The following is a 27,276-nucleotide window of genomic DNA, read 5'->3' as shown; positions in this document are numbered from 1 at the left end:
TCATTGAGAGAATTCATACTTTCTCTTTTCTGGAAATCAGCTAACTGAAGAACTGTGATTCATTTAACAATTGTGGCAAGAAAGATCGTAAAATGGGGCAAAACTCACTTAACAACTGTCTCGCTGAGCAGCAGAAATTTTGGGCTCAGTTGTGCTCATTAACTTGAGGACTATATCTCATTTCTAGTTGTTTGAGGAGCTGGCCTTACTCTTTAAAGCCCTAAGAGATTGACAGACAGACAATCTAAGGCAGGGTGAGTAACAGCTGAGGAACTGGGGATGCTTTTTAGCCTTCTGGCTTTCCAGGAGTAGCAGAAGAATCTGTACTGATATGGTGATGCCAATGGAAAGGGCAGAAATGAATTCTTTTTTGCTCTGCTTTTCATCCCCCCACCCCAGGGTTTTAAAGATAAGAATGGGAATAGGATCACTCCCATTTTTCCCAGAGAAATGGGATCATGTGGTGGCCAAATTCATCAGGGTGTATTAGGAAGGTGTAAAAGGGAACACGGCTTCATAGGTTGCTCATTCCTGCCACAACCAGTCTCCATTGGCATCTATTGTCAAGAGGATCATCTTTCCGGTAGACAAAGGAGAACCTTCTCTTGCGTTCTCTAAATTGCCTTCTGTCCAAAGCTGAATTTGCTTTTCATTCCCTTGGCATTAAGGCAATCAGAACATTGTTGAAAGAAAAATCTTCAGGGTCCAGTCCAAGCTGGGAATAAACAAAATGGAGACTGCTTTAGAAAGAAGGTTGTAGTTTATTGAAGAGCAGAGCCAGACAGAAATGAGGCTCTGGGAAAGCTGACCACATGTAGCTGGGAGTGGTGGGCTACTGGGAGTGGTGGGTATTTCTTGGACGTTTGTGTTTGAGGTGCTTCCTGTTTGATGTTGTTCCTGGGTCATGAACTTTGACCTGAGGTTCAGTGTGGCCTTTTGGTATTCTGATAGTGGTGGGTTAATCCTATTAATGTCCTAAAGGTCACGTCCTGCTTCTCTGGGACTGTGGCTGATGGCTTTATCCTGTGTTGGATTTTTGGGTGAGGGGTTGTTGGTTCTAATCCTATCACTCAGCTATCAAATCTTGCTCCAGGTGATTTTGAAAGATCCTGTCTTGAATGGGCTTTCTGTACATAGTATTTGCTCATTAATGGGCCTTAGTCTTTCTGAATGAGATTATCAAATCTGCATTTCTACAGACCTGGCCTCTAGGTTTCTGGCTGGGGCTATTAAGAAAAACACCCTGATTTTCTGCCTTTAAAATCCTTTGAGAAAATATAATATTCTGCCTTTTTAATATTCCACAAACTATTTCCTTCTCTTGTGTGTGGGGGTGCTGTTCTGCCACAACATGCATATCTCTTTTGACAGACTTTCTGTTGTTGATGAATTTAACATTAATTTTAGGAGTAATGTTCTTAACTATTTAGCTGCCTTATTTCTTGGACAGAAATGTGGAATACAAAGCCAATGAATGCTATAAAATGTAAAACGATTCTGGGATTTTGTCATTATTCTTTTGTGATTTTTTGCAAGATTTTAGCTTTTTCTAGTTTACTAAATGTTCTAATTGTTAATGTAATTGTGCGTGCTGTATGTTGCTTGAGGAGCAACAGTCAAAGTATTTCCTATATCCTCCAAAATGCCTTCCTTATGTGAAATGGGAAGCAACACTAAGACACTTGATTTTTTTTCTGTTTTATTGTGGAAGCAACCATTCCATAGCACTTACAGTTTCTGAGTGACATTGCAGTGAATTAGCAAGACTTCAGGACTGTAGATTTCTTCAGAGACAATTTTGCTCAGTTCAATCTCAGATAAAGATGGAGATTTTTTCCCCTGTAAGTTTATTTCCTTACAGCAAATTTTTCAGATTATTTTCTGTCTCTGTGCTTAGCCACGGGATGTAACTGGGGAAACGTTACCACCATCACCATCTTCTTGCTTTCCTGTCATATAGGAGAAAAGGGTTCTTTTGTATACACAAAGCAAGGCAAAGTACCAAACGTTCCATTTTTAGTTTTGTTAGTCATTTGAATCCTGTTGCCTAACTCCCAAGTTTGTTGCTTTCATCACAGGGTACCAGAAACAATAGTTTTTAGGACCTCTACTAAATTCTGTTTTTGCATCTACATTATTTGGCTGCAGGCTTCCCAATGATAATTACAGCAGCCAACTACTTGTGCATTTCTTCTGTGTATCTCAAACATCTCATCTAGATGCTTCTGAATGATTGATACTTCAGGATGTCTGCCCAGACTGGCCAACCATCTTTCTGCCTTTTTCTGCTCTACTAATTAGGCCAACCTGGGATAATGCAGCAGTCACTGCTTTCAGATGGTATTTGGTACTACCACCCCTTTTTCTTTCCATGAATCAGGAATATAAGAACAAAACCAAAAGGGGAGGGGAAATCTTTTCTTTTTCTGCCAATTGAAAAACCCAAGGTCAGCATAAAAACCCATAATCTAGCAATAGGTTTGGGGAACCTTAGGCATTCTGAGGCAAGTTCCCCTACAATTGGCATCAAGCTATCTGTTTAAACAGTTCTGAAAGTTTTAAAATTACAACAACAAAGAATACCATAGAAGGTGGTTAAGGCAGAAAAAAATGAGACTTAAGAATAGGTAGGTGTATCCAAGGTGTTAATTTAAGTTTCTGGGAAAGAATCAACTTTGACAGAAACTAGGGTTAAGCACATACTAAAGAAAATCAAATTCTAAAGAAAATCAAATTCTCTCTAATACTCACTGCAGCTAGAAATTTCTGTGAACCTAATTTCTTCCTGATCCTGGAAGAAATTACCTTGTGTTCCAAGGGGGAGCCAAAATGAAAAAAGTCTCCATTAAACTCCTGATTTGCTATTTAACATCAAGAGTGTCTAATCATTTTTTCTAGAGATGTGAAGATTTAGTTTACCACTCACTGTGGATGCTTTTCTTTCTAACTGGAATATTTAGAGTTCACACTGTTTGAGGTACCTGTCACATCTCCTTTTGAATTCAACACTATTAGCATGTAGATCAGAAGATAATCTGGACTGTTTCTTTTGTTTCCCCATTCTCCTGAAATTTCTCTGTATCTGTCCATTCTATTCCCTCATGACCCATCCCATCCCTAAACAAAACGAACAGAATATTTGTTTAAAATGCTTGCTAGGGTTACTTCAGCAATCATATAATGAATTTAATTTGGTTTGCAACAGTTCCTTAGAGAAAGTAAATGCTGCTAGAATGGAATGGAACGGAATGGAATAATAACTTTATTGTCACGTTGAATGCACACTAATTGGCATACATTAAAATGAAATTTCATTGCATACAGCTCTCAAAGGGTCACCACCTCCAATATACACTACATAAATATGACAAAAGTAAATAAATACAGAATTATGCATATACCCACATACATTATATGACACAGAGAAACAACAGTCTTTCTGTGTATTACATAATATAAAGATAGTCCTCACTTAGAACCACAATTGGGCCCAAAGTTCTTGTTGTTAAGCAAGACAGTTAAGTGAGTTTTGCCCCATTTTACAACTTTTCTTGTCGCAGTTAAGTGATTCATTAGAGTTGTTAAGCTGGTAACAAAGTTGTTAAGTGAATTTGACTTCCCATCATAAATATAAACCAGTTGCCAAGCATCCTAATTTTGATAATGTAACCAGTGGTGGGATTCAAATACCTGAACATCTGGTTCTCTGCGTGGATGTAGGCCTGGGCCTCTGAGGCCCACGATGGACTTCCGGAAGTGACATCCATGCACTTCCTGTGCGCTGTTCTAGGCCTGGGAGGCCTCCTCCAGGCCACCAAGGCCTAGAATGGACTTCCAGAAGTGACATCCATGCACTTCCGGTGGGCCCTTCTAGGCCTGGGAGACCTCCTCCAGGCCTCTGAGGCCTAGAACGGACTTCCAGAAGCAGCATGGGTTCAGCCAGTTCTCCGAACTCAACAAAATTTAGCCACCGGTTCTACTGAACCAGTGCGAACCGGCTGAATCCCACCACTGAATGTAACCCTGGGGATGCTGTAATGGTCGTAAGTGTGAAAAATGGTCAACTTCAAACAATCACTAAATGGATGGTGGTAAGTTGAGGACTACCTATATCTACCCAATTTTGGATGATAAATACTTTTTTATAATTATCATTATCTAGAAATCATTGCAAAGTAATAGGAAAATGTGCAAATTTCCCTGTGTGATATCTTTGCAGCGTTATTCAGGACAAGACACAAACGGGCCACATACTTGGAGATCCTAGCAAAAGGGATCCAGTGATCACACCAGAGAGGGAGTTGTCTCCAGCTGCCCTAATTCTGATTCGCTTGCTCACTCATTTGGCATTGCTTCTGGGAGCCTCAAATGATGCCCAGGTATTTGTTTTGCACAGAAATTGCAACTTACCTGCTTTTTTCTGTAATGCAGTATACACAAACAGACGATGACTTATCTAAAATGGAATTAGTTAAAAAAATCAGGTTTTCTCAGTATTATGAAAAGAAATAATTGTAGATGCTAAGAATACAAGGCCATAATAGTAGCCATGTTATAGTAATATAGTATTAATTATAAAATAAGAATTTCATTAAAGCAGCATGACTACAATTTGGTGTTTAATGATCATGGAGCATAAGATGTCCTGGGTCCTGCCACTGCTCCATGCATGCTTCAAAGTTGCCAGGAAGCAAAGTGGAGACCGTGATCTTCTAGAGCAGAGTTTTTCAAACTTGGCAACTTTAAGATGTGTACACCTATCCAGCATGCTTAAAGTTGCCAGGTTTGAAAATCACTACTCTGGATGAAGTCCTATAGTTTCCTTTCCCTCAGATACTTGGCTTCACTTATTTCACACCCATCTTGTTTTCAAAAGTGGCCTGCGTATGTCCACCTTACACTAGAATTAGATGCAAATATGATTTGTTTAATCAAATCTGTAGATAGCTATTCTCTGACTTGCATTCTTGGCAAAAAGTATGCAACCTGAAATGTCTGCGGTATTTTTGTTTTTGATGTGAGTGCTCATTGCCCATAGAGAAATATTATTGATATTTTTAATAACACATTGAAAATAATTTGCATTTCAGAACTCAAGTGAAAAATGTAATCAATGTAGCATGTTCAAAATTATGTTTTTCACTCAATTCTAAAATACAGATTAGTTTCAATGTGTTCCCCAAAATATCAGTAATGCTTCTATGGGCAATGAGCACTAGCATCAAAAACAAAAACATCTCAGGTTGCACACTCTTTGCCAAGAATGCAAGTCAGAGAACCAAGATGTTGGACTGGCACTTGGAAAACTCAAACTTAAATCTATCTTCAGCCATAGAATTTGCTGGGTGATTATCATTCCAACTTACTTTTCGGGGGTTTTTATTACAGGAAAAATGGAAGGAGCGGCCCTGTTTTATGCCAGTTTGAGCTGTTTGTGGAAAGATGGAATAGAAATCTTTAAAAATCAATAAATTGAAAGAGTAGTGCTTGATTGTGGTAGCAGAAAATTAAAGTCAAGAGAATTGTGGGCTCCCCTCATATCATAGTGTTGCATTCATTTATTTGAAAGTTAGATATATTTAAAATATTTGCTTAAGTACCTACCTTTGAGATTAAATGTTCATTCACAAGTCATGAATTCTGAATAGTCGGTTCTGTTTTCAGTCTGTCTTGCAGATCATAAAGCCACAGGTTCAGGATCCAGTAAACTTCTTGCTGCTGCATATTAATAAAGACTTAGAGCAGCTGATGAATACTTTTGGGAAGAGTGCTGATGAAACCACCAATGTCATCCATCTCATTCTGTGTAGCCTTTCCAAGGACCAACATGCAGGACAATGTAAGGAGAGCAGCTCGCTGAATGTTGCTTACATTTCAAGACATAAGATCGCAGCAGAAGGTTTAATAATATGCTTTAAAGCAGGGGTCTTCAAACTTGGCCCTTTTATGACTTGTGGACTTCAACTCCCAGAATTCCTCAGCCAGGCACGTTGGGCCAAGTTTGAAGACCCCTGCTTTAAAGGAACTGGGAGGACCAGTGATCAAGAGTGATTAAATATTATATCCATAAGAAATTACTGTCAGTGGGTGATTGGCATACTTGGCTTTTCATCTGAATTCATAGTCACACTCATTTCATTAAGAAATTTAGATGTGCTAGATAACTTAAATGTGTCCAAAAAGTCTTTGATGATATTTCCTCATTAACCTGCATAATACTGCATGATAATTGTTGTGATAATAAACATTGAGAGGGAGAAAAAATAATGGTGTGTAAAACTCACCCACCAATATTTTCTGCGGACATAGTTTTTTTTGCAACCCAATAACTTGCATTGTTCGTTTTAAATCTTGAGCCCACTGAATTTCGTGTGGTTTCTTGTATACGTTTAGAGAAATCACTTCTGTATCTCTAATTCAACTGTACATTGAAGTGTTTCAGTGTGGAAAGAATATGTAGTCCATACAGGACTTTTTCTACTATTCTCTTGTCACAATAGCAATATAAGGAAGAAAACAGGTTTATTTTATTTCAGAAGTTGAGATACTCCCCTCTAGAAAATCTCGGAGTTTGAAGCAAAATAACTGGCTGGTTGGGGGCCAAATAAATGCAATAAATCTTTTGCAGGGCCAGTACATTTTGACGAGCACCTTTCCACGAAGCAGTACAGAAACAGTTGGGAAGAAAGTGTTGCACGCACCATTATTCTACCTGAACTAAAGGTAAAAAAAAAAAGGGGGGGGGGAATGCTTCCAAATAATACATTTGTTAGTCAAGACATATAATAGATATAAAACTATAAATTATTATGAATCTCTCTCTCTCCTCTCTATATATACCTGTGTATGTGTATATCTGAATAAGTGAGAAATGTGACAGCTAATTCAGCTAAACAATTGTAGGCAATGATATTCACTAATTTTAGAAAGGATTTCTAGCATGCTGTTAACAAGCCAGGCTGAATTTGAAATTAAAGTAGGTTTTATATGCTTTATAGCGTATAAAGAGTGACACTGGGCAAAAGGTGGGTTAGACATAAGAAAAACAGTATGTGTTCTTTTTCTGTGCTGTAGACACAAGTCAGCTTGGCAATACTATCTTGAGTCTATACATCATATTAATGTTATATAAAGCTATTAGTTGGGGCTCTGTCATGTGTTACATTAGCAGTATGTAACATCAATTGCTAGAAAACAAGAAATTGCTGCTATCTTCCTCAATGATTTGGAATAAGCAAGGTATTAATTAGTTCTGTTTAATTAATTAAGTACGCTTGTGAGTTTTTGTTTATTAGTTTTGAGTATACTTCATGCCAAAAAGAGAGAGAGCTGGCATATCCTCCATTTTAACTTTCCCCCAATCCTATACTTAAGAATGAATATATATATATGTGTGTATCTCCTTAATAATTATAAAAATGCGAATCACGGGCATATCAGTGTAGCAGTATGAAGTTTTTGAACTCCGGGAAGAATATAAACAATTGTTTATTGTTAAAATAGTAAAACAATAAGAACAATAAAAACAACTATTTACAAACTTAAACCAGCTTTCACGGGCCCACTGCCAGCGTCATCAGGGTAACCCCCTAGCATTTATATAGAGCTGTGTTCCAGATCACAACAGAGAAGGAAGATAATGTGTCAGACTCCCAGGAACCAGGAACAACACATGGAGTTAATCCTCAATTGTTTCCTTTATTGTTCTTCACCTATGGACAAAATTTTGCTAGACTAAAGCAACTATGTACATAGCTACATATATACTCTATATATCTACCATATTTTCCGGCGTATAAGACGACCCGGCGTATAAGACGACCCCCTACTTTTAAGAAGTTTTTCAAGGTTTTTTGTCTTATACGCCAGAAAATACTTACATGCCCTGCCCTCCCTGTCCGTCGCAGAGGAGGCGAAGGCCCGACTGGCCCCGCCAGCCCTCCCGCTGCTCCCGCGCTTCTGCTGGCCCCCAAGGCACAGCGTTTCCCGGGCGGCAGGCAGCGCTGGAGGGCAGCCGCCACCACGGCTGGTGCCCCTCCTGCTTCCCCCCCAGGCCTTGAACTTCTCCCATTCGGCACAGGGCGGGGCAGCTCTGCCCGCAGCCTCTTTTTCATGTGCCGCTTCCCTCTGACCGTCGGCCGAGGCGCGCTCGGCCCGGGCTCCCGGTCCCTCTTCCCGGCCGGCTTCCCGCCCTGCTCCTCATGGAGCTGGACTGGGCGTGCAGCCTCTCGGTGTGGCTGCTTTTCCTGGGCAGCCTGGCGGTGCGGCTCCTGCGCTCGGACCTGTTGCTGAGCCGGCGGCTGGCTGCTCGCTCGTCTCGGCCAGCACCGCCCGGCGGAAGCGCAGCATCGGACGGGAGCAGGACTTCCCTGCCGGCTCCCGTCTGACACTCTTCCCTCTTGAGGCAGCTGCTGCCTCTTCCCTCTTGAGGCAGCAGCTGCCTCAAGAGGGAAGAGCGTCGGACGGGAGTCAGCAGGGAAGTCCTGCGTGCGCGCGCGTGTGCAGGACTTCCCTGCCAGCTCCCGTCCGACGCTCTTCCCTTCTGAGGCAGCTGCTGCCTCTTCCCTCTTGAGGCAGCAGCTGCCTCAAGAGGGAAGAGCGTCTGATGGGAGTCGGCAGGGAAGTCCTGCGTGCGCGCGCGTGTGCAGGACTTCCCTGCCGGCTCCCGTCCGACGCTCTTCCCTCTTGAGGCAGCATCCCCGAGGACTCCTTAGGAGCCGGGGAGCGATGCTGCCTCAAGAGGGAAGAGCGTCGGGCGGGAGCAGGCAGGGCAGTCCTGCACACGCGTGCACTCCCCAGCTGCTAAGGAGCAGCTGGGGAGTGCGCGCGTGCGCAGGACTGCCCTGCCGGCTCCCGCCAGACGCCACCCACTGATTTTCCGGCGTATAAGACGACTGGGCGTATAAGACGACCCCCCAACTTTTGAGGTGATTTTCATGGGTTAAAAAGTCGTCTTATACGCCAGAAAATACGGTACAGAGTACTCCCTATGCAGTGGAGGAGGTTTTTTAATCCTCTTCCTGCCAACCAAACTTTACAATCTCTTTGGAAAGCAGCCCCAAACTACGTTCACCAGATATTGAGACACCATTTGTACCTTACCATGGTTTTAGTTTTTTAGCTCGATCCAGAATTTGGCAAAAGCTGACCTTTTATGTAGCTCTTATTCAGAATAGAGACCTATGAGACACATTTCAGAACCACAGTGTTGAACTACAGCTTTTAAGAAATTATCATTCAGCTTTAGAAAGCTCAGGATATTTGAATTAAGAAAGTTACCAAGGTCAGTCAGTGAAGTTATCATTACAGATTCCTGGGTGAATTCTATAATTCTGACATTGCTTTAAAAAAGTTGTTTTTATGCATTCTGTTTTTATGATGCCTGTCACTCAGCATGCCATGTTTTCTAAGCAGCTTTTGGATAAAGCACTTCTGGACTTGAATAAACAAATCAGTGAAGATGAAAGACTTTCTTCCAACCCTGTAGTGAAAATTATTTACGGGGACCCTACAGTCTTCCTATCCCGTCTTCCTAAGGACAACACTATACACTCCTCTCGGATATGGAGTTGCAAGAAGAGGATCTCAGTCGAGCATCTGGCTTACATTGTCCAACTGAAAGGTGGCAAGGATACTGTGCCCATCTTGCAGAAATTTTTGCAAAAGGTGAGCATGTCAGTTACCAGCGGTCAGGTCATGAGATATGTGAAACAGAAAATACGCATTGCTGGAATCTAGTTGTCAGCCGCTTGTCCTAATTGTCCAACACAAAAAATTGTGTCTGACGTCTCTTTTTGTCTTAGTTTTATTTTATTGATCTAGGAGCAGAAATTCTTTTCTCAGTTGCTTGTCATAAGCCGAGCTACATCAAACCATGCAGAAACTCTGAAATATTAACATCACAGCTGCGACATAAGAAACCTCTGTGCTGGTGTTTCTATAGCGCTGTCATCCAGAGACCCATATCTGTTCTAAACTTTGAAGGTGCTGAGTCCTGTCAGATTTAGATCAGGCTAGCTTTTTTAAAATTTATGCTTGCATGTGTGAAATTAATAGTAAAACTTAATGATGGGACAAATACATGATGGTTTGATCATTTACTTGCTAATCCAGCTGCTTTCTGGATCATCCTTTTGATCAAGTACTTAATCCACAGAAATCAGCTGCTTTATATCCTTGTAGCGGGAACAGGCAGGAATAAACTAAATCACAGAATCACTTCTCTTAACTGGATGTGGTGGTGGGAGAAATAATTGTTGTCTTATTTTTGATTAAGAGAAAAAAAAGTCATGTTAATTGCATGTGAATCTCTGTTGTGTGCATCAGGCAAACAGTTGAAAACAAATGAACCATCTTGGCTACTACCTTTTAGTTGAAAGAAAGAAAGAAAGAAAGGAAATATCTTATTAGGGCCAGCTCTTTCCTGAGAGTGGACATCGCCATCACAAATAATATTGCATTATTAAGGTTAAATCAATGTAAAAACTAACTTTAGCTCAAGAGATTTATTCACAAACGTTGCACATTCTCCAGTGCCCATCTAAATGGTGTCCAAACCCATGCAGAGTTGCTCGAACAGGAGGTTGCACTAGAGGACGTCTAAATTTCTTTCCAACCCTGATGTTCTATGTTCAGAAGGTTTTAAATTCAATAACATTAAAGTGCAAAATGCATCTTCTGGCTAAAAAGAATTTACAATCTAAAAGCAGGTATTGGGGACTGGGTTGCCAGTTGATTGCTTTCCCAAATGCAGAAGAAGGATAGAAAGAGGAACAATCAGTATTTGTAAGAGGGAACAAGTTCATGTCTGAAATATTACATTTGTTGATGCAGTAGCTAGTTATTATCATACACCTTTCTAAATTGCCAACAATATTACTTTCCCAGCTTCATGGACAAATTTCAGGATTTTTCAGAACAGAAAGTGAATATCTATTAACGTGGTTTTTTTAAATTCCATTTATATCCCGCCCTTCTCCGAAGACTCAGGGCGGCTTACAAGCTTAGCAGTAGCCTTTATTCTATGTATATGCCTGCTTATTAGGGCTTTCGGGGTCCCCCCCCAGCGGCATTATTACAAAGTCAGCTTATTGCCCCCAACAATCTGGGTCCTCATTGATTGATTTATAGTTGATTTATAGTTGATCTGTTAACCTCATCCATGTGCAAAACCAGGAGCATATGCCCCCAATACTGTCCCACCTTTGAGAAAATCAGATTTTATATATGTATATGTGTGTGTACATAAATTAAACTTAGTTTAATTTAGTTTAGTTTGTATAACTAAATGTATAAAGTATGTATGGCATTCTTTCTTGATTGTTGTTGTTAGCTGCGAAGTTGTGTCAGAACCCATTGCGACCCCATGGACAATGTTCCTCCAGGCCTTCCTGTCCTCTACCATCTTCTGGAGTCCATTTAAGCTCACGCCTACTGCTTCAGTGACTCCATGCAACCACCTCATTCTCTGTTGTCCCCTTCTTCTCTTGCCATCAATCTTTCCCAGCATTAGGCTCTTCTCCAGTGAGTCCTTCCTTCTTCTCATTAGGTGGCCAAAGGATTTGAGTTTCAACTTCAGGATCTGGCCTTCTAAAGAGCAGTCAGGGTTGATCTCCTCTAGGACTGACCGGTTTGAATGCCTTGCAGTCCAAGGGACTCGCAGGAGTCTTCTCCTGCACCATACTTCAAAGGCCTCAATTCTTTGGCGCTTGGCCTTTCTTATGGTCCAACTTTCACAGCCATACATTGCAACTGGGAAGACCATAGCCTTGACTATATGCACTTTTGTTGACAGGGTGATGTCTCTGCTTTTTAGTGTGCTGTCTAGCTTTGCCATTGCTTTCCTCCCCAGGAGCAAGCATCTTTTAATTTCTTGGCTACAGTCCCCATCTGCAGTGATCTTAGAGCCTAGGAAAATAAAATCTGTCACTACCTCCATTTCTTCCCCTTCTATTTGCCAGGAATTGAGAGGGCTGGATGACATGATCTTGGTTGTCTTAATTAAGAAAACCAAGATCTTGATAGTTAACTTGTATTAATTCCTAAAGACTTGGCTTCTACTTTCTGATTGCACCTTTCCTGCCTATAGGAAGCTGAATTGAGGCAGGTGAAATTTCTGCCAGAAATTCTTGCTCTGCAGAAAGACTTGGTCAAGAGATTTCAGAACATCTCAGAAATTGAGCATCGCACAATTGAAGATTTTCTCAGCAGTTTTTCCTCAGGTGAGATTCTCCCTTGCTCTCTGGTTAGACAGCAAAGTATAAGAGCATTAAAGTATTTACTTAGTACCAAACATATTTAGTAAATAAAGGTGTTTAGCTGATTGGAGAGTATTAATCTGTGCAAAGTCTGTGCTTAGCAAGCATTGCAAACCTCGGTAAGGAAAGGAAAGGAAAATGGGATCGATCACAGTTGCTCTGAGCTTCCTCCTGTGTGCAGGAAAGGGATGCTGTGACACAGATATAAGCAATCCCTTCTTCCTTCTGTATGGAAGGCAGCTCTTGAGGGCATCCAGGAGCTGAGTTCACAAAAAGGGCTTCCCCTGCCAGAAGCCTCCCTGTTGACCCCAGCTGGCCTTCTGAGGATTTAGGAAGGAAACAGTCTGGCTTTTGGGCCAATGATGCCCCATATTTTTTTATCAACTTGATTACTGGCACAAATCATGTAAATTGGCCTTTTCTTCATTTCCATGTTCTGTGACAGTACATCATCAGGACTGATGCAACCTAGATCAGACAAAACTAGTATTTTGTAAATTCTCATTCAACGTGGGAACCAGGTACATAAATCCCTCCTCTCCATTTAGCAGTCCTCCACTTAGGATTAGTTATTTAATGAGAGCAAAAAGGGCTGCCTGCTGAGAGAGGAAAGGAACTCCTCCGTTGGGCTGCAAAACTGGAGCACAGATCCTGAAGGTCTGGACCTCCACTTCTGCAGCTCTTTGGAGGAGTTCTCTTCCCTGCATGGAAGGGAGGGGAAGTCTTCTGAAGGGCTGCAGAAACAGAGGTCAGATCTCAAGAGGTCCGAGTCTGCTTTTGTAGCTCCTTGAAGATCATCTCTGTGCATAGAAGGGAGGGTAACTCTTCCAAAGAGCTACCAAAACGGAGGTTATATTTCAAAGATCTGAGCCCCATTTCTGCAGCCCCTCAAACGAATTCCCCTTTGCACACAGAGGCAGCCCAAACTCCGGTGGGATGGAGAAATGAAGCTCAGATCCCGAAGATCCTAGTTCTGTTCCTGCAGCCAGCCAGAGCACTTATCTTCTGCATATGGAGGGAAGGTGAATTCCTCCAGCAGACTGCAGAAATGAAGCTTGATCTTCAGGATCCAAGCTTCGTTTCTGTGGTCCACCAGAGGTTCTTTCTGCACAGAGGTGGTGGTAGAAAGAATCCTGTGGCAGCCTGTATAAATGAAGGTTGGATCCTGAAGATCCACACTTTGTTTCTGCAAGTTGCTACAAGAGTTCCCTTCCACTCATGGAGGGAAATTGCTGGCCTTCCTTCAGCAGGCAGGTCTAGCACTCTGTCCGCTTAACAACGTTTACAGTTGCTTAATGGCCGCAACTGGGAGAGCTGGGATTGCAGTCATTGGGGGTCGTGTGGGCGTCTTGTTTAATGACCACTTTGTTCAGCGACCAAGATTCTGGTCCCAATGGTGATCATAAATTGAAAGCTACCAGTAGATCATGCCTAAGAATAAATTAAATCTTTGAGTTAAATGCCCCAGAGCTACTAGGGTCATTGGGGTTGTCAGCCATACGAAATGGTGTGGTATCTTGTGCTGGATAGATCTTAGCCTGCTGCAGCAGAGTTCTTTTTATTATCTCATTTTTTTAAATCAGAAAGCATCACATTTTGGCAATATCCCATCTGTTTTTACTCTGTTTCTTGCATTCTCTAGGAGGTGTCAGATTACTAATGAAAAGCAGAGTTGAAAAATTTCTGGATGTGTGGAACAAGCTCAGATTATCCATAGAAACAAATGGTGAGACTTGAGCTTACTTTATCAGTCAGATCAACAATAAGGGATTCCTTGATACTACCAAAAGAAAAAAGGCATGTTTTATTATCTTCAACTGGCCTACAGACTGTAGCTCTCTAAAATTTGCTGACCTCATGCATCCTTGATCATTGGCCCTGCAGCTAGGGATGAGGGTGGGGGGCTGAAGGAATTGTACATCAGCAATATCTGAGGGGGGGCACATGTGATGGCAATAAATCATTATGTAAGTCAGAAGTGATTCAAAAACAAAGGGGAGTATTCAACAGCAAGATGTCTCTGGCTTCCAAAATTTTCTGGTTTCCTTCTCACCTGCAGGTCAAATTAAGCTTCCTAAAGATTATTGCAGTACGGACCGCACTGTGAAAGATCCATTTGAAATCCTTTTGCCTCGTCGGAGAGGTCTAGGCCTTTGTGCCACATCATTGGTCAGCTACCTCATTCAGTTGCACAACGATTTCGTCAACACCATAGCAAATGATTCAACGGACGCCAATAGGTATGCAGTTCTCTGTTCTTCCTGCAGCTGACAGATGCTGCTGAATAAACAGCACAGTTGGTTTTCTCTTCTTTTCCTTCTTTCTTCTCAACAGATACTCTGTCAGTCCTGCTGAAGTGGCCGATCTGCACATGATCAGTTACGAAGTAGAAAAGGATTTGATCCCAGTCATCCTGTCCAACTGCCAGTATAGCGTGCAGAAAGGAGGAGAGGCCCTGCAGGAATTTGATCTGGAAAAAATTGAACAGCAAGTTGTCAGTAGATTCCTACAAGGGAAGCCCAAGATCACATTGCAGGTATGTGCACCCTGATCGTATTTTCTTGGAAAAAAATAAAGGACAAACCCGAAAGGGGCAAATCTGAAAGAGGAATATCAGGATTAAAAAAAGATAATTGTATATGTGTATAATTTTGCTTTACACAAGAAAATTCAAGAGCAAAACCAAGAAAACAAATACATAAATCTAAAGGACAGCTGTCTGAAATAAAAGACTGTCCTTTTTAATAAAGGACATAAGGGGACTGTCAGGATGCACCATAGAAATGTGAGGCAGCTAGTTAGTGTTCCGGAGCCTGTGAGATCCAAGCTGCTAGTCCAGAAGATACTCTAGGAAGAACTGTTGACCAAGCATTTGCTTTGTTCCCTTTCTTAATAGGGCATACCCACACTGATACACAGATATGACAAAAATTATGAGCATCTGTTCAGCAATATCAAGTCAAAGCTGAAAACTCAGGTGAGTTTTTAAAGAGAGAAAAAGACAAGCAAATCTTGCTATTGTTCCATTTTGTGCTTATTTACTTGATTTGTAAGCCATGGGGTGCTCAATACGCTTTGCTTATAGGAAGGTGTGTGTTTACTGTTCAGTTGAAGTAATTTTATCTATTGTATTTATCTTGGGAGTCTTAGTTATTACTTAGTAGAAAAAAACCTGGTATAGAAGTTGAGCAATGGTGAAAGCAGCGGCTTGCTCGAATATGTCTGCAGTTTTACATTGCTTGCATGCCCTGAAGAGGTGTCAGATGGCATAAGTGCCTTTTTTCGATAGAAAAATGTTTCAGGAATAATACACCAGTTGATCTTCTCTCCTTCTATTACAGAGCTGTCTTTCAACTTCTAAAATGGGCATGATCAGAGGGGACTTGGTGTCATACACGGACATCTGTGATGCACTCTCGGTGACTGAAATTATTTTAGGATTCCTGGCTACAACTGGAGGCGACTCACATATGACTTTGACTGATTACACTGAAAATGTCCTGCAGATGAGCAATCAGATAAGTCTTCCAGTGATGAAGGTGAGTGCAGGGGATCAGCAGCTTACCTTTCATCTCTTTAAGGTGAAAGAGAAAAAGCCAGTGAGGCTGAGGCTGTATGCTGCATGTGTAGCTCAGACCGAGAAAGGTAGCAAAAGGTGGCAAAATTACACAGAAGAACTATACAAGAATGAGCTTAACGTCCCTGATAACGATGATGAGGTGGTCACTGACCTCGAGCCAGACATCCTAGAATGTGAAGTGAAGTGGGCCTTAGGAAAGCTGAGCAACAAAAAAGCTAGTGGAGGTGACAGTGTTCCAGCTGAGCTATTCAAAATCTTAAAAGACTATGCAGTAAAAATGTTACACTCAATTTGCCAGCAAATTTGGAAAACTCAACAGTGGCCACAGGATTGGAAAAGATCAGTTTACATTCCAATTCCAAAGAAAGGCAGTGCCAAAGAATGTTCAAACTATCGCACCATTGCACTCATTTCTCATGCTAGTAAAGTTATGCTTAAAATCCTACAAGCTAGACTCCAGCAGTATGTGGATCGAGAACTACCAGAAGTACAGGCAGGATTTTGAAGAGGCAGAGGAACTAGAGATCAAATTGCCAACATATGTTGGATCATGGAGAAAGCTAGAGAGTTCCAGAAAAACATCTACTTTTGCTTCACTGTCTATGCTAAAGCATTTGATTGTGTGGATCACAACAAACTGTGGCAAGTTCTTAAAGAGATGGGAGTACCAGACCATCTTATTTGTCTCTTGAGAAACCTATATGCGGGTCAAGAAGCAACAGTGAGAACTGGACACGGAACCACTGATTGGTTCAAAATTGGGAAAGGAGTCCGGCAAGGCTGTATACTGTCGCCCTGCCTATTTAACCTATATGCAGAGTACATCATGAGAAAGGCAGGGCTAGATGAATCAAAAGTTGGAATTAAGATTGCTGGGGAGAAATATCAACAACCTAAGATATGCAGATACCACTCTAATGGCAGAAAGTGAAGAGGAACTAAAGAGCGTCTTGTTGCGGGTGAAGGAGGAGAGTGCAAAAGTTGGCTTAAAACTTAACATTAAGAAAACCAAGATTATGGCATCCAGCCCTCTGAATTCCTGAGAAAGAGATGGGGAAGAAATGGAGATAGTGACAGATTTTATTTTCCTGAGTTCCAAGATCACCGCAGATGGGGACTGCAGCCAAGAAATTAAAAGACACTTGCTCCTGGGGAGGAAAGCCATGGCAAATCTAGACAGCACACTAAAAAGCAGAGACATCACCCTGCCAACAAAAGTGCATATAGTCAAGGTATGGTCTTGCAATGTATGGCTGTGAAAGTTGGACCATAAGAAAGACCAAGCGCCAAAGAATTGAGGCCTTTGAACTATGGTGCTGGAGAAAACCTCTGGGAGTCCCCTGGACTGCAAGGCATTCAAACCTGTCAGTCCTAGAGGGGATCAACCCTGACTGCTCTTTAGAAGGCCAGATCCTGAAGTTGAAACTCAAATATTTTGGCCACCTAATAAGAAGGAAGGACTCACTGGAGAAGACCCTAATGCTGGCAAAGACAGGGCAATAGAAGAAGGGGACGACAGAGAATGAGATGGCTGGATGGAGTCACTGAAGCAGTAGGCGTGAGCTTAAATGGACTCCAGAAGATGGTAGAGGACAGGAAGGCCTGGAGGAACGTTGTCCATGGGGTCACGATGGGTCGGACACAACTTAGCAACTAACAACAACAAGGTGCCCTTGAATTATAAGGTGTTGAGAGGCAGTGCGGAATGTCTTTTGAGTTTGGTGTTCGTCTGCACAGAATTTACATGAAAAATGTTGGCAAGTGCTCTTCCCATTAAAAGATTTGTAGAATTTATTAGAAAAGCTGTTATTAATATTTGGCTTTATTGCCTAAATGGCCATCCATTAACGCCATTTAGAAATATGTTTGCTTTATCATTTGCAAAATAACCTTTTATGTTTGTGTATGTTCATATTTCTTTTAGGCACTGAGCCGATGTCAGCTAAAGCATGCCATTTCATTGTGGCAGCTCCTTTCTAGTCATAAATCAGAACAGCTGCTGCATTTGAAAAAGGTAGGCTATGGATAAGGATGTGCTCACTAGACACTGTCGCTGTTTTCTCTCCGCTCCCCGCTTAACTATTTCTCTCCGTCTCTTCCTCATAATGTATTATCCAGGATCCTTTTGGAGAGATCAGCACAGACTATAAAGAGGAACTCACAGAGGACAGTATCGATCTTCTCAAAGCTTTCCTCACCCAGACGGCGCTGGAGTCCTTCCTTCAAGAGTTGCATGAAATGATCATGCTGAAATTGAAACATGCCAGAGCTGGAGAAGAGTACAGTCCTACGTGGAGGTAAGGGTGTGAGCAGCCCAATCCCTTTTATAGTGAAATACATGCTGTTTTGCAGAGTATCTTATTCTTTGGGGCTTACTGATTTTCTTTTTTTCCAGCCTGAAAGAAGCATTTATTCCATATCTTGAAGGAAAAGGTAGCAATGAGCTTCAGGACTTGGATGATATGTTCCCAGAAGATATCCAGGTTTCCCAGTCTATCGCTGCCTGGAAAATAGCTGCTACTCTTAAACGGGGTGGATGCGGTCCAGGAAATTAATCCAGACACTTTTCCTCTTTTCCTCACTCTTCACTGATGAGCAGTTGGTTTTTCTTTATACTTGTAGAAAAAGAAAGGAAGGAAATAACAAATTGTTGCACTTAGGGTGATCCTAAATTAAAGGATTGTGGTCAGGGCTTTGTGTCAGGGCTTTTCAACCTTTTCACATATTGTAGCACTTTTAGGACATGACAATATTTGAGTACCACCAATGCTTAACAAGGTTCCAAAGTTCATGGGGTCGTGATGGGTCAGACACGACTTTGCAACCAACAACAACCTTCCCCCGCCCAAACCACCTCCTTTTATTGCCTGTCCTCCCTCACGTTTTTCTTCAGTTCATCTCCAGCTTCGAGGCTCCTGGGGCTTCTGCCGAGCCCAGACAGTCCTGCAGCTGCAACTGCCTCTCCATCAGGCTTGGCTCACTTAGGCTCATTCCCCTCCCCTGCTACACTTGGCTAGCAGTCGCATATCACCTGCTGTCAGAATCCATTTATATCACATTTCATAAATGTATAGGTAGAACAATGTGCTTATTCTGGGGATTCTGCCATCTCTCCGAAGGGGGGGGGAGAGAGAGAGGATAGACTTTAGGTCACAGGTCTGCAACCCGAGGCTCCGGAGCCGCATGCGGCTCTTTCAGCTGTCTCCTGCGGCTCCCAGTCCTCTGCCGTGCAGTCCCCCCCCAAAAAAAAAGTGGGACTAAAAAAGTTGCCTTGGCTCCACTCTTCAAACCCTGTTCTGCGCATGTGCGCATGTACACACATGCGCACACATTTTTTGCAGCTCCCAGTTTTTCCTTTTGTGAGGGAACCGGTTCTGAGTGGCTCTTTCACTGTTTCAGGTTGCTGACCCCTGCTTTAGGTGATCTTCAAACAACAGGGAACATTTGAACTGGGGGAGGGAGGGGGAGAGACAGATCTGGATTGCATCTTCAATTACAACTGAAAAAGGAAAGCAATAACCATAAAACCAAGGAGAATTCCCTTTCCCATGGAAGGGCCTGACACCTAAGCAAATGATGAGAGCCTGACCAAATGGATGAGGGGAGGGGCTGAAATGGGAATACTTTATATAGGATTGAAATGTAACTTTGTTAGATTCCGTCTTGTATTGCCACAATCGATTCCATCCTAGTAAACATTTTCCTTTTGGACTAAACTTGCATCCAAGAGTTCTTATTTCCTAAGATGTGGATTGACCAGTGATACGTGTACCACAGGTGGTACGCGTATCACTGGTTGAAAAGCCCTGGTATATGTGAATAAATAGTGATGCATAAACATAAAGGGGTTAGTGCTTTAGATAATGAAGGATTTCTAGAAAACACAAGTTGGATAGGTACACTTCTTTCAAAGAAAAGTATTTTCATTGTTAACAGATTTCTGAAAGGACCATGTAACATCTATAACTGGGTTTATAGACTTCATTATAAATTTTCCTCCTTAATCTATTTAGAATTGGCAGGGAGCAGAGAAACAATCTTTCCCTCAACTTTCCTGGATTTTATAAATGCTACCATTTGTCTTTTTTTTTAACTAGGGACAACATTTCCTTGTAATTTTCTTTTCTCATATACTGAATTGTCTACTTCTCTGAGACTACGTATTTGAGCAAGTAGATAGAATCAAGCTGGTATTGTAAGTGAACCATCCCAACCATGTTTTACTGATAGTCTGAATTGAATACTATATGAAACAGGCCACAAGACTGCACTTTCTTTGATTTACTGAGGGGTTTTTTCTAAGCAGTTTTGGAAATTATTTTTTCCTGTTAAAAGATGCTCTAAATAAATAAAAAATAAAAGACTGAAAATTTTTGGCTGCCAAAGATAAGTATGTATTTAAATAGTTCCATTCTTTTTTAATAGTTAATTGACATTTGTATCAAGTTATGCATTTTTTAAAATCTGTTTTTAACATTTGTATTTTTGCTTTTTAATCACCCTGTAAACCGCCCTGAGTCCTTCGGGAAAGGGCGGTATATAAATGTAATAATAAAATAAATAAATAAAATTAGGCATTGTCATGTTCGATTGTACAGGGATAATGTCTTAATACAGGTAGCTATGCTGGCAGAGAACAGTATGCCTCCACTTACTTTTTCACTATTCAAAAATTGCAATTTGTAAAAGTTACTTTCTAGTCTTTTTGTTCTTATAATAAAAAAATCCTTGTTAGAAAAGTGTTCAGACTACGTCCCTTATTACTTCTATAGCACCTTACAATTTTATTACCTTTTTTGAGCTGGGGAACATGACAGTTTGGTTTTACTGCTTAACATTTAGTTAACTGACATTTAACAATTCACCAAGCTAAAACCATTAACAATTTTACCACAGTTTTTTTCGAAGCAGGGAGCTTTACCTCACATCTCGTCCGTGCTATGTAAATATAATCTGTGAACCAGATTTAACTTGTTCAGAGATTCTTTGTGTGAGATGAACCTTCTATAAGAATTGGGATATCAACCACACATTCTAACCCCTGGTGCAAAAGAAAAGTCACCCAACCTGCCACCTGTAAGGATCATTGGGAAGACATTGCTCTTCATGTGTTCTAATGGTAATTTCTCCTTTCATTTTAGTTAACGAGAGGGGAATCTTCTCTGTTCGATGGTAATTTTTCCTTGTTTATAGTATGTCCAATAAAGTCAGTTCTTTCCCACCCTTAATGAAATTCCCTTAATTCAGATATGTCAAACACAAGGCCCGGGGGCCAGATCCAGCCCGCGAAGTGGTTTCATGTGGCCCGCGAAGCCATCCTGGAAAGAGTGAGGGAACGGCCCCCGCTGCCTTGGCCCTGGCCCAGAGACCCTCCTTCTGCCAGAGACCCTGAGATCCGTCCCACTCCTGCCCAGGCCCCCATAGGCACCCATTTATTTTATTTTTATTACATTTATATCCCACCCTTCTCCAAAGACTCAGGGTGGCTTACAAGCTTAGCAGTAGCCTTTATTCTATGTATATGCCTGCTTGTTAGGGCTTTCACACACACCCCAAGCGACATTATTACAAAGTCAGCTTATTGCCCCCAACAATCTGGGTCCTCATTTTACCTACCTCGGAAGGATGGAAGGCTGAGTCAACCTTGAGCCTGGTGGGATGCGAACCTGCACTAATGATGCGAACAATGTAGAGCTGGCCATGCCCACCCAGTAGGCCATACACACTTTAGCCACGCCCACCCAGCACCCTAAGGGCAACCGCAATGCTGATGCAGCCCTCAATGAAATTGAGTTTGACACCCCTGCCTTAATTGCATTGTGTTTTTTTTTTAACTTAACTTTCCTGGACTTATATTCTGTAAGATTACACATTCGGAACCGCAGAGCAACGGGATTTTTCATTTCTAATCAGGAAACAGGAAATTTGTTTCCTTACCAAACTAATTACCCATAGCTATCGCTAGAGCAGCGTTTCCCAACCTTAGGAACTTGAAGATGCGTGGACTTCAACTCCCAGAATTCCCCAGCCAGCATAGGAAGCTGAATATCTAGATCCGTACCAATCGGGTTTCAGACCCGGGCACAGCACGGAGACGGCATTGGTCGTGCTGGTGAATGATCTCTGGCGGGCCCGAGATAGAGGTTATTCCTCTGTCCTGGTCCTATTAGATCTATCAGCGGCTTTTGATACCATCGACCATGGTATCTTACTGCGTCGTCTTGAGGGGCTGGGAGTGGGAGGCACCGTTCTGCGTTGGTTCTCCTCCTACCTCTCGGACCGTTCGCAGACGGTGTTGGCAGGAGGGCAGAGGTCAAGCCCTAGGCCTCTTAATTGTGGAGTGCCTCAGGGTTCGGTGCTCTCGCCCCTCCTGTTCAACATCTATATGAAGCCGCTGGGAGAGATCATCCGTAGCTTCGGGGTGAAATATCATCAATATGCTGATGATACCCAGCTATTCATCTCCACCCCGAACCAACCCAGTGATGCCCTTGATGTGATGTCCCGTTGTCTGGAAGCGGTACAGATTTGGATGGGAGAAAACAGGCTTCGACTCAACCCGGCCAAGACTGAGTGGCTGTACATACCGTCATCTCGTTTAGTCCAAGAGGTTCCATCTCTGACTATAGGAGGAGAGATGTTACCTCCCATTGATAAAGCACGCAATCTGGGCGTCCTCCTAGATTCACGACTCAGTTTTGAAGATCACATTGGAACCGTGGCTAGGGGGGCATTTGCACAGATTCGTCTTATATACCAATTGCGCCCCTTTTTGGACCGAGATGCCCTACGTACAGTCACCCACGCACTCATTACCTCCCGTATTGATTACTGTAATGCTCTCTACATGGGGCTGCCCTTGAAGACCACCCGGAGGCTTCAGCTGGTGCAGAATGCAGCTGCACAGGTTGTGATGGGAGCTCCCCGATACTCCCATATTACACCCCTCCTGCGTGAGCTGCATTGGCTACCAGTTGCCCTCCGGGTGAGATTTAAGGTGCTGGTACTTACCTTTAAAGCCCTACATGGCTTAGGTCCGGGATACTTGCAGGACCATCTGCTGCCGGGAACAAATTCCCATCGTCCAGTACGCTCACACAGAGAAGGCCTCCTCAGGGTACCGTCAGCTAGGCAATGTCGGCTGGCGACCCCCAGGGGGAGGGCCTTCTCTGTGGGAGCACCAACCCTATGGAATCAGCTCCCCCCTGAGCTTCGGATAGCCCAAAACCTCCAATCCTTTCGCCGCGGCCTCAAAACACACCTGTTCCACCAAGCTGACCTAGACTGACAGGCATTTTAATTAATTTATATTTAGTATTTTTAATTCATTTTTAAATTCTTTAATTTTTTATTGCACTGATGTTCTCAATTTCATTTTATCTTGATTTATGTACTTATTATATGTTTTATTGTTAGCCGCCCTGAGTCCTTCGGGAGATAGGGCGGGATATAAATCCCATCAATAAATAAATAAATAAATAAATCTTCAAGTTCCTAAGGTTGGGAAACGCTGCGCTAGAGAATGGGTATAACTTCTGGATTTATTCACAAGCGCGTTGAACACCAGTGGCTTTGCACCGGAACTGCCGCGTCTGGACTAAATCTGAAATAGTAGACGTTATCTAAAACCATCTCCCTGCTGCCATCCAGTCGTGGGGGTTTTTGCAGCCTATATCTGGGCAGCCTTGGCTAAGCGCGTATATGGCGGAGTGGGGCTGCGGAGGCTCTCGGTCCAAAAAGCTGAGGGTCGTAGGTGCCGCTATGGACACTCCGTCGGAGCAGATCCAGCCCCGCCTTGGATTTCAAGCCAGCACGGTCGCTCGTGCCTCCGCCCTTCGTGCAAACAAGAAGCCCAAGGAAGGGACGGAGCGCCGGGCGTCGTAATCGTGCAGGAGGAGCCCCCGAAGTCCCAGGAAGTAGGAAAACCCAGGGCGCGGACGCAATGACGGACGGGACGGGAGCAAGGGAGGAAGAAGGGGAGATTTTGCGGCGCTGGGAGCGGTAAAACGCTAGCCGGGGGGAACCAGGGATGAAGAAAGACTCAGGAGATTTTCCTGCCACCGGGGAACCTGGGATTTGTATTTCTTTGAGCTACCGAGTCTGGCTCCGCCTCCTGGGTCCCTCGTGGCTGCGGAGGGATCGAGGGCGCCTTGCCTGCAAGCCGCCACCTACCTGGCAGGTTGGGAATGGGGAGGGAAGCGTGGGGCTCTCGCTCAGCAGGAATCGCGACAACTTAAAAGCCCCCAGCGAGGAAGGGAGGCCTCTAGGGGCAGCTGGCTGAACCTCCTCTGCCCTGAGCCGAAGAGGACTCGCTTCTGGACAAGAATGCGAGCAGCCCGGAGCATGCAGAGAGGAGGCGGTGTGGTGCCTCCTTCCCGGAATTGGGGGCTGCGGATCTAGACATTGTCAGCTGCTTTTCCCCGGGTTCTCTAGTAGGGCCAAGCGATGATCTTGATTCGAAGGGGAAAAAAAGGAAAAGGAGCCTGGCCGACAAAGGCTTTCCTGTCACAGGAGCCCATCTTTTCCTGTGTTTCTCCCTTTGGAGTCCAATTCACCACACAGCCCTGTCTGCAGTGCTAGAATTCAATGACATTTAATCTGAAAAAAGGCCCATGAAATCCATCAACGTTCTCCAGGGCACAGAACAAGTCAGTAAAAATCAAAAGCTGGAGCAGAGTCTTTGGAGAAAGATGCAGCTCAAGTAGAACATTTCAGCATAGAAAAGAGAGAATTTTGGGTAGAAAAACCAAAGGATCACAGGGTAGCGACACAATCTGATACAGCGTTAATGAAGATGGAGAAGTTTCTCTCTCTCTAGCTCAGTTCCAGAAGCTGAGATCATCCCATGAAAAATAGTGGGAGATTTAGTGAAGATGAAGAAAATACTGTAGGACACTTAAAACAAGTTGTTTGAGCTCTCCAGTTCCTGTTAGTCTCAATAAGTAGGTGGAAGGTCACAAGTTGTCCATATCTGGAGACCCCCAGGATCCCTGTTTATGAATTGAGCAGTGGGATTATTGCCACCAGGACATTGGAGATATTTAGCCCCGTGTAAGAGGCAATATGCTTCCACATACAGTTACTAGACATCTTGCGTGGGATACTGGGTTCATTTCTTATGGAGTCCCCACATCTGGTAAGCCACAGTGGAAGCTGAATATTGTATTTGACAGACTGGTAGATTTGTGTAGTTTTTATGTTCTTCAGTGGATTAATAGTGGAGGCATAGAATAGGATCGTTTATTAAGTTCTTTGAAACCAATAAATATTCATGATCATTTGGAAAAAAAAAATCTTTTTCACAAAATTCAAAATAGTTCAGCATTCTATTTTGGAAGCATCATTTGTCCGTTTACATGCATTTCTCTCTCTTTTTCATTTGTTACCACTTTTTATATCAGCCATAGTGCTTTTTGCCTTAAATAATACTGGCAACTGGCAGGTTTTATCTACGGTAGTCCTATTGTATTCTTTAGTCAACAGATCCAGATGAAAGAAGATGTGATTGAACAAGACACAGAAGAATGGCAGAGCAATTCCTCCTTTACTGGACTGGAAAGAGTTGGAGGAATGGATTTGTCTTATCTCAAAGAAGATGCCACACGTGCCTGTGCTTCACTAGTGGTGCTCAGCTACCCAGAACTTGAGGTAACAAAGATAAAAGGCTAAAGGCATTACAAGGAATTTTTGCACATCTAGGATTAATATATTAAGAAGATTAAAAATCCAGTTTCCAAATGTTTGACTGCCTGCCTTAGTAACTTTAATTACTAAGTGGGTTCCAGCTACTGAGATATTTGTTTCCATAGTAGGATTGAGGATAAAATCTTAGAAGCAATTCAAGAGTCAGTGGTGAGTTTTGGGACCGTTGTCAAATTTAGCTGTGGTCCAGCTATTGTCAGTTTTACTTGTCACTTTTCAAACTGTGATCTCCCAGTCCTCTGATTCTCAAATTGGGAAACGTTGAGGACCATCAATCCCATCAACATTCTCTAGGTGAAAAGACTATATAGCATTTTCAAAGTTTTGTAAATCTTTGCCAGTTTTGCTATCTCAGAGTGAAGTTACGGAGTTATAATTTTACTTCTTTTCAAATTCCCATATGCGTCACGGTTGCCTACAAGAGCATCTCTTCAGACAATGGATACTTCAGAGCAGCGGCTCCTAACCTTTTCTATACCCTGCACCCCTAGAACGCTTCTGATATAATCTCGCACCCCTTAGAAAAGTTCAAAATAACCGCAACAAATTATGGATATACACTATAATTTTGAAAACCCAAGTTTTCACATCACCCTGGAATATCATCTCGCACCCCTGGTTGGGAACCCCTGCTTTAGAGAGACTCAGAAACCACCAGATCTGATAAAGGGCTGGATGCATGAATATGTACCGTATGTTTTCTACTGATTCAGCCATTCCTTAAAAGATTTTCAGGTGTATTTTTGATTTCTCCATAGAGAACGAGGTGATGTATGTAAAAATATATCAGTTTTACCTTCTTGAAAGCATTTCTAAACATTGTGTTGAAAATACAGATATTGTTCAGTGCCATTTTAGTTGCAAGAGAGCACAAATGTGATTGTCTGCCCACTACATTGAGCAATCAAAATATTCCTGGCCTTCGCTGCCAAATACAAAATTCTGGAGTTGTTGAGAGAAAGAAAATTGGCAGGAGATAAGCTTTCCCCCCCCCCCCCCAGCTCTGAGACTTGAAATAGATGATCTCAAAGAACAGTTTGGTAGACAAACTTTTAGTTGAGATCAGAAGCAGGAAATCCTTTTTCTTACCTGTTTTTTATTTCTTTCTTGCTTAATATTTTAAGTAAACGCTTAAAAATGTTTATTTACTTATCATTTTAAAGAAGTCTCTAGAACTGTAGGGAGCAATGTGGTATTGCAACAACAGTAGATACTTGGCCTTGCAGAGGCTTACAGTGCTGTATCTCTTTTCACCCTAAATTTGCAAACACATGAAAAGGTTAAATTTGAACCATTTTGTTGATTTGGTTAGGTCATGCCAAATGGGAACTGGGAGCTCCGTTCAGTTCATGGGTTGGGGTGCCCACCTCTAACTTAGATGACCTTAAAAATATTAGTCTTGCTCCTTGGTAAAAATGTCCCTTTTTCTTCTGTCATCACAGGTCCTATACGAAGACTGTTACGTGGTGGCTGTGAATGCTCCCTATGTGGCAGGATTCCTGGCTTTCCGAGAAGTCCCTTTTTTACTGGAGGCTATACAGCGGCTAGAGACACAGAAGCCTGGCCTCAGGCCCCAGGTGGGATAGTTTTTGTTAATGAAAGGAGTGCTGCTACCTTATGCCAAGGATATATTTCATCCAGCATTCCACTCCTTCAAAGAAATAATAACCAGGGCATCAAGACTTCTGGCCCCTAGCATTCAGTGTGTGAATATGGATGTTCCCTTTAGGTATCTGT

The 27,276-nt window shown here is 42.5% G+C and overlaps 2 protein-coding genes across 3 annotated transcripts in view; both read left to right on the top strand.

The window, feature by feature from the left end:
- The window catches only part of LOC308662850 (E3 ubiquitin-protein ligase RNF213-like), a gene marked incomplete at its 5' end in the record, with an annotated part of 161,088 nt that extends 140,512 nt beyond the window's left edge, over positions 1–20,576 (top strand). The window contains 13 exon segments of the mRNA XM_081318994.1: positions 4,220–4,379; positions 5,665–5,839; positions 6,629–6,723; positions 9,415–9,666; positions 12,089–12,221; positions 13,903–13,983; positions 14,317–14,497; positions 14,592–14,793; positions 15,154–15,234; positions 15,599–15,796; positions 17,762–17,851; positions 17,956–18,134; positions 18,233–20,576. Of these exon segments, the coding sequence (XP_081175120.1) occupies positions 4,220–4,379; positions 5,665–5,839; positions 6,629–6,723; positions 9,415–9,666; positions 12,089–12,221; positions 13,903–13,983; positions 14,317–14,497; positions 14,592–14,793; positions 15,154–15,234; positions 15,599–15,796; positions 17,762–17,851; positions 17,956–18,134; positions 18,233–18,392 (1,987 nt within the window). The 3' untranslated portion in view covers positions 18,393–20,576.
- A 3,186-nt stretch (positions 20,577–23,762) lies between these two features.
- The window catches only part of ENDOV (endonuclease V), a 17,339-nt gene continuing 13,825 nt past the window's right edge, over positions 23,763–27,276 (top strand). For both annotated transcript variants that reach the window (XM_081316696.1, XM_081316695.1), the window contains exons 1-3: positions 23,763–23,838; positions 25,314–25,485; positions 26,982–27,116. In XM_081316696.1, coding sequence (XP_081172822.1) covers positions 23,780–23,838; positions 25,314–25,485; positions 26,982–27,116 — 366 coding nt within the window. In that variant the 5' untranslated portion in view covers positions 23,763–23,779. The remainder of the gene's footprint in view (positions 23,839–25,313; positions 25,486–26,981; positions 27,117–27,276) is intronic.

This window comes from Vipera berus, assembly GCF_964194415.1.
Source record: "Vipera berus genome assembly, chromosome: 2".
Classification (NCBI taxonomy): Eukaryota; Metazoa; Chordata; class Lepidosauria; order Squamata; family Viperidae; genus Vipera; species Vipera berus.
This window is presented reverse-complemented; position numbering and strand designations above follow the sequence as displayed.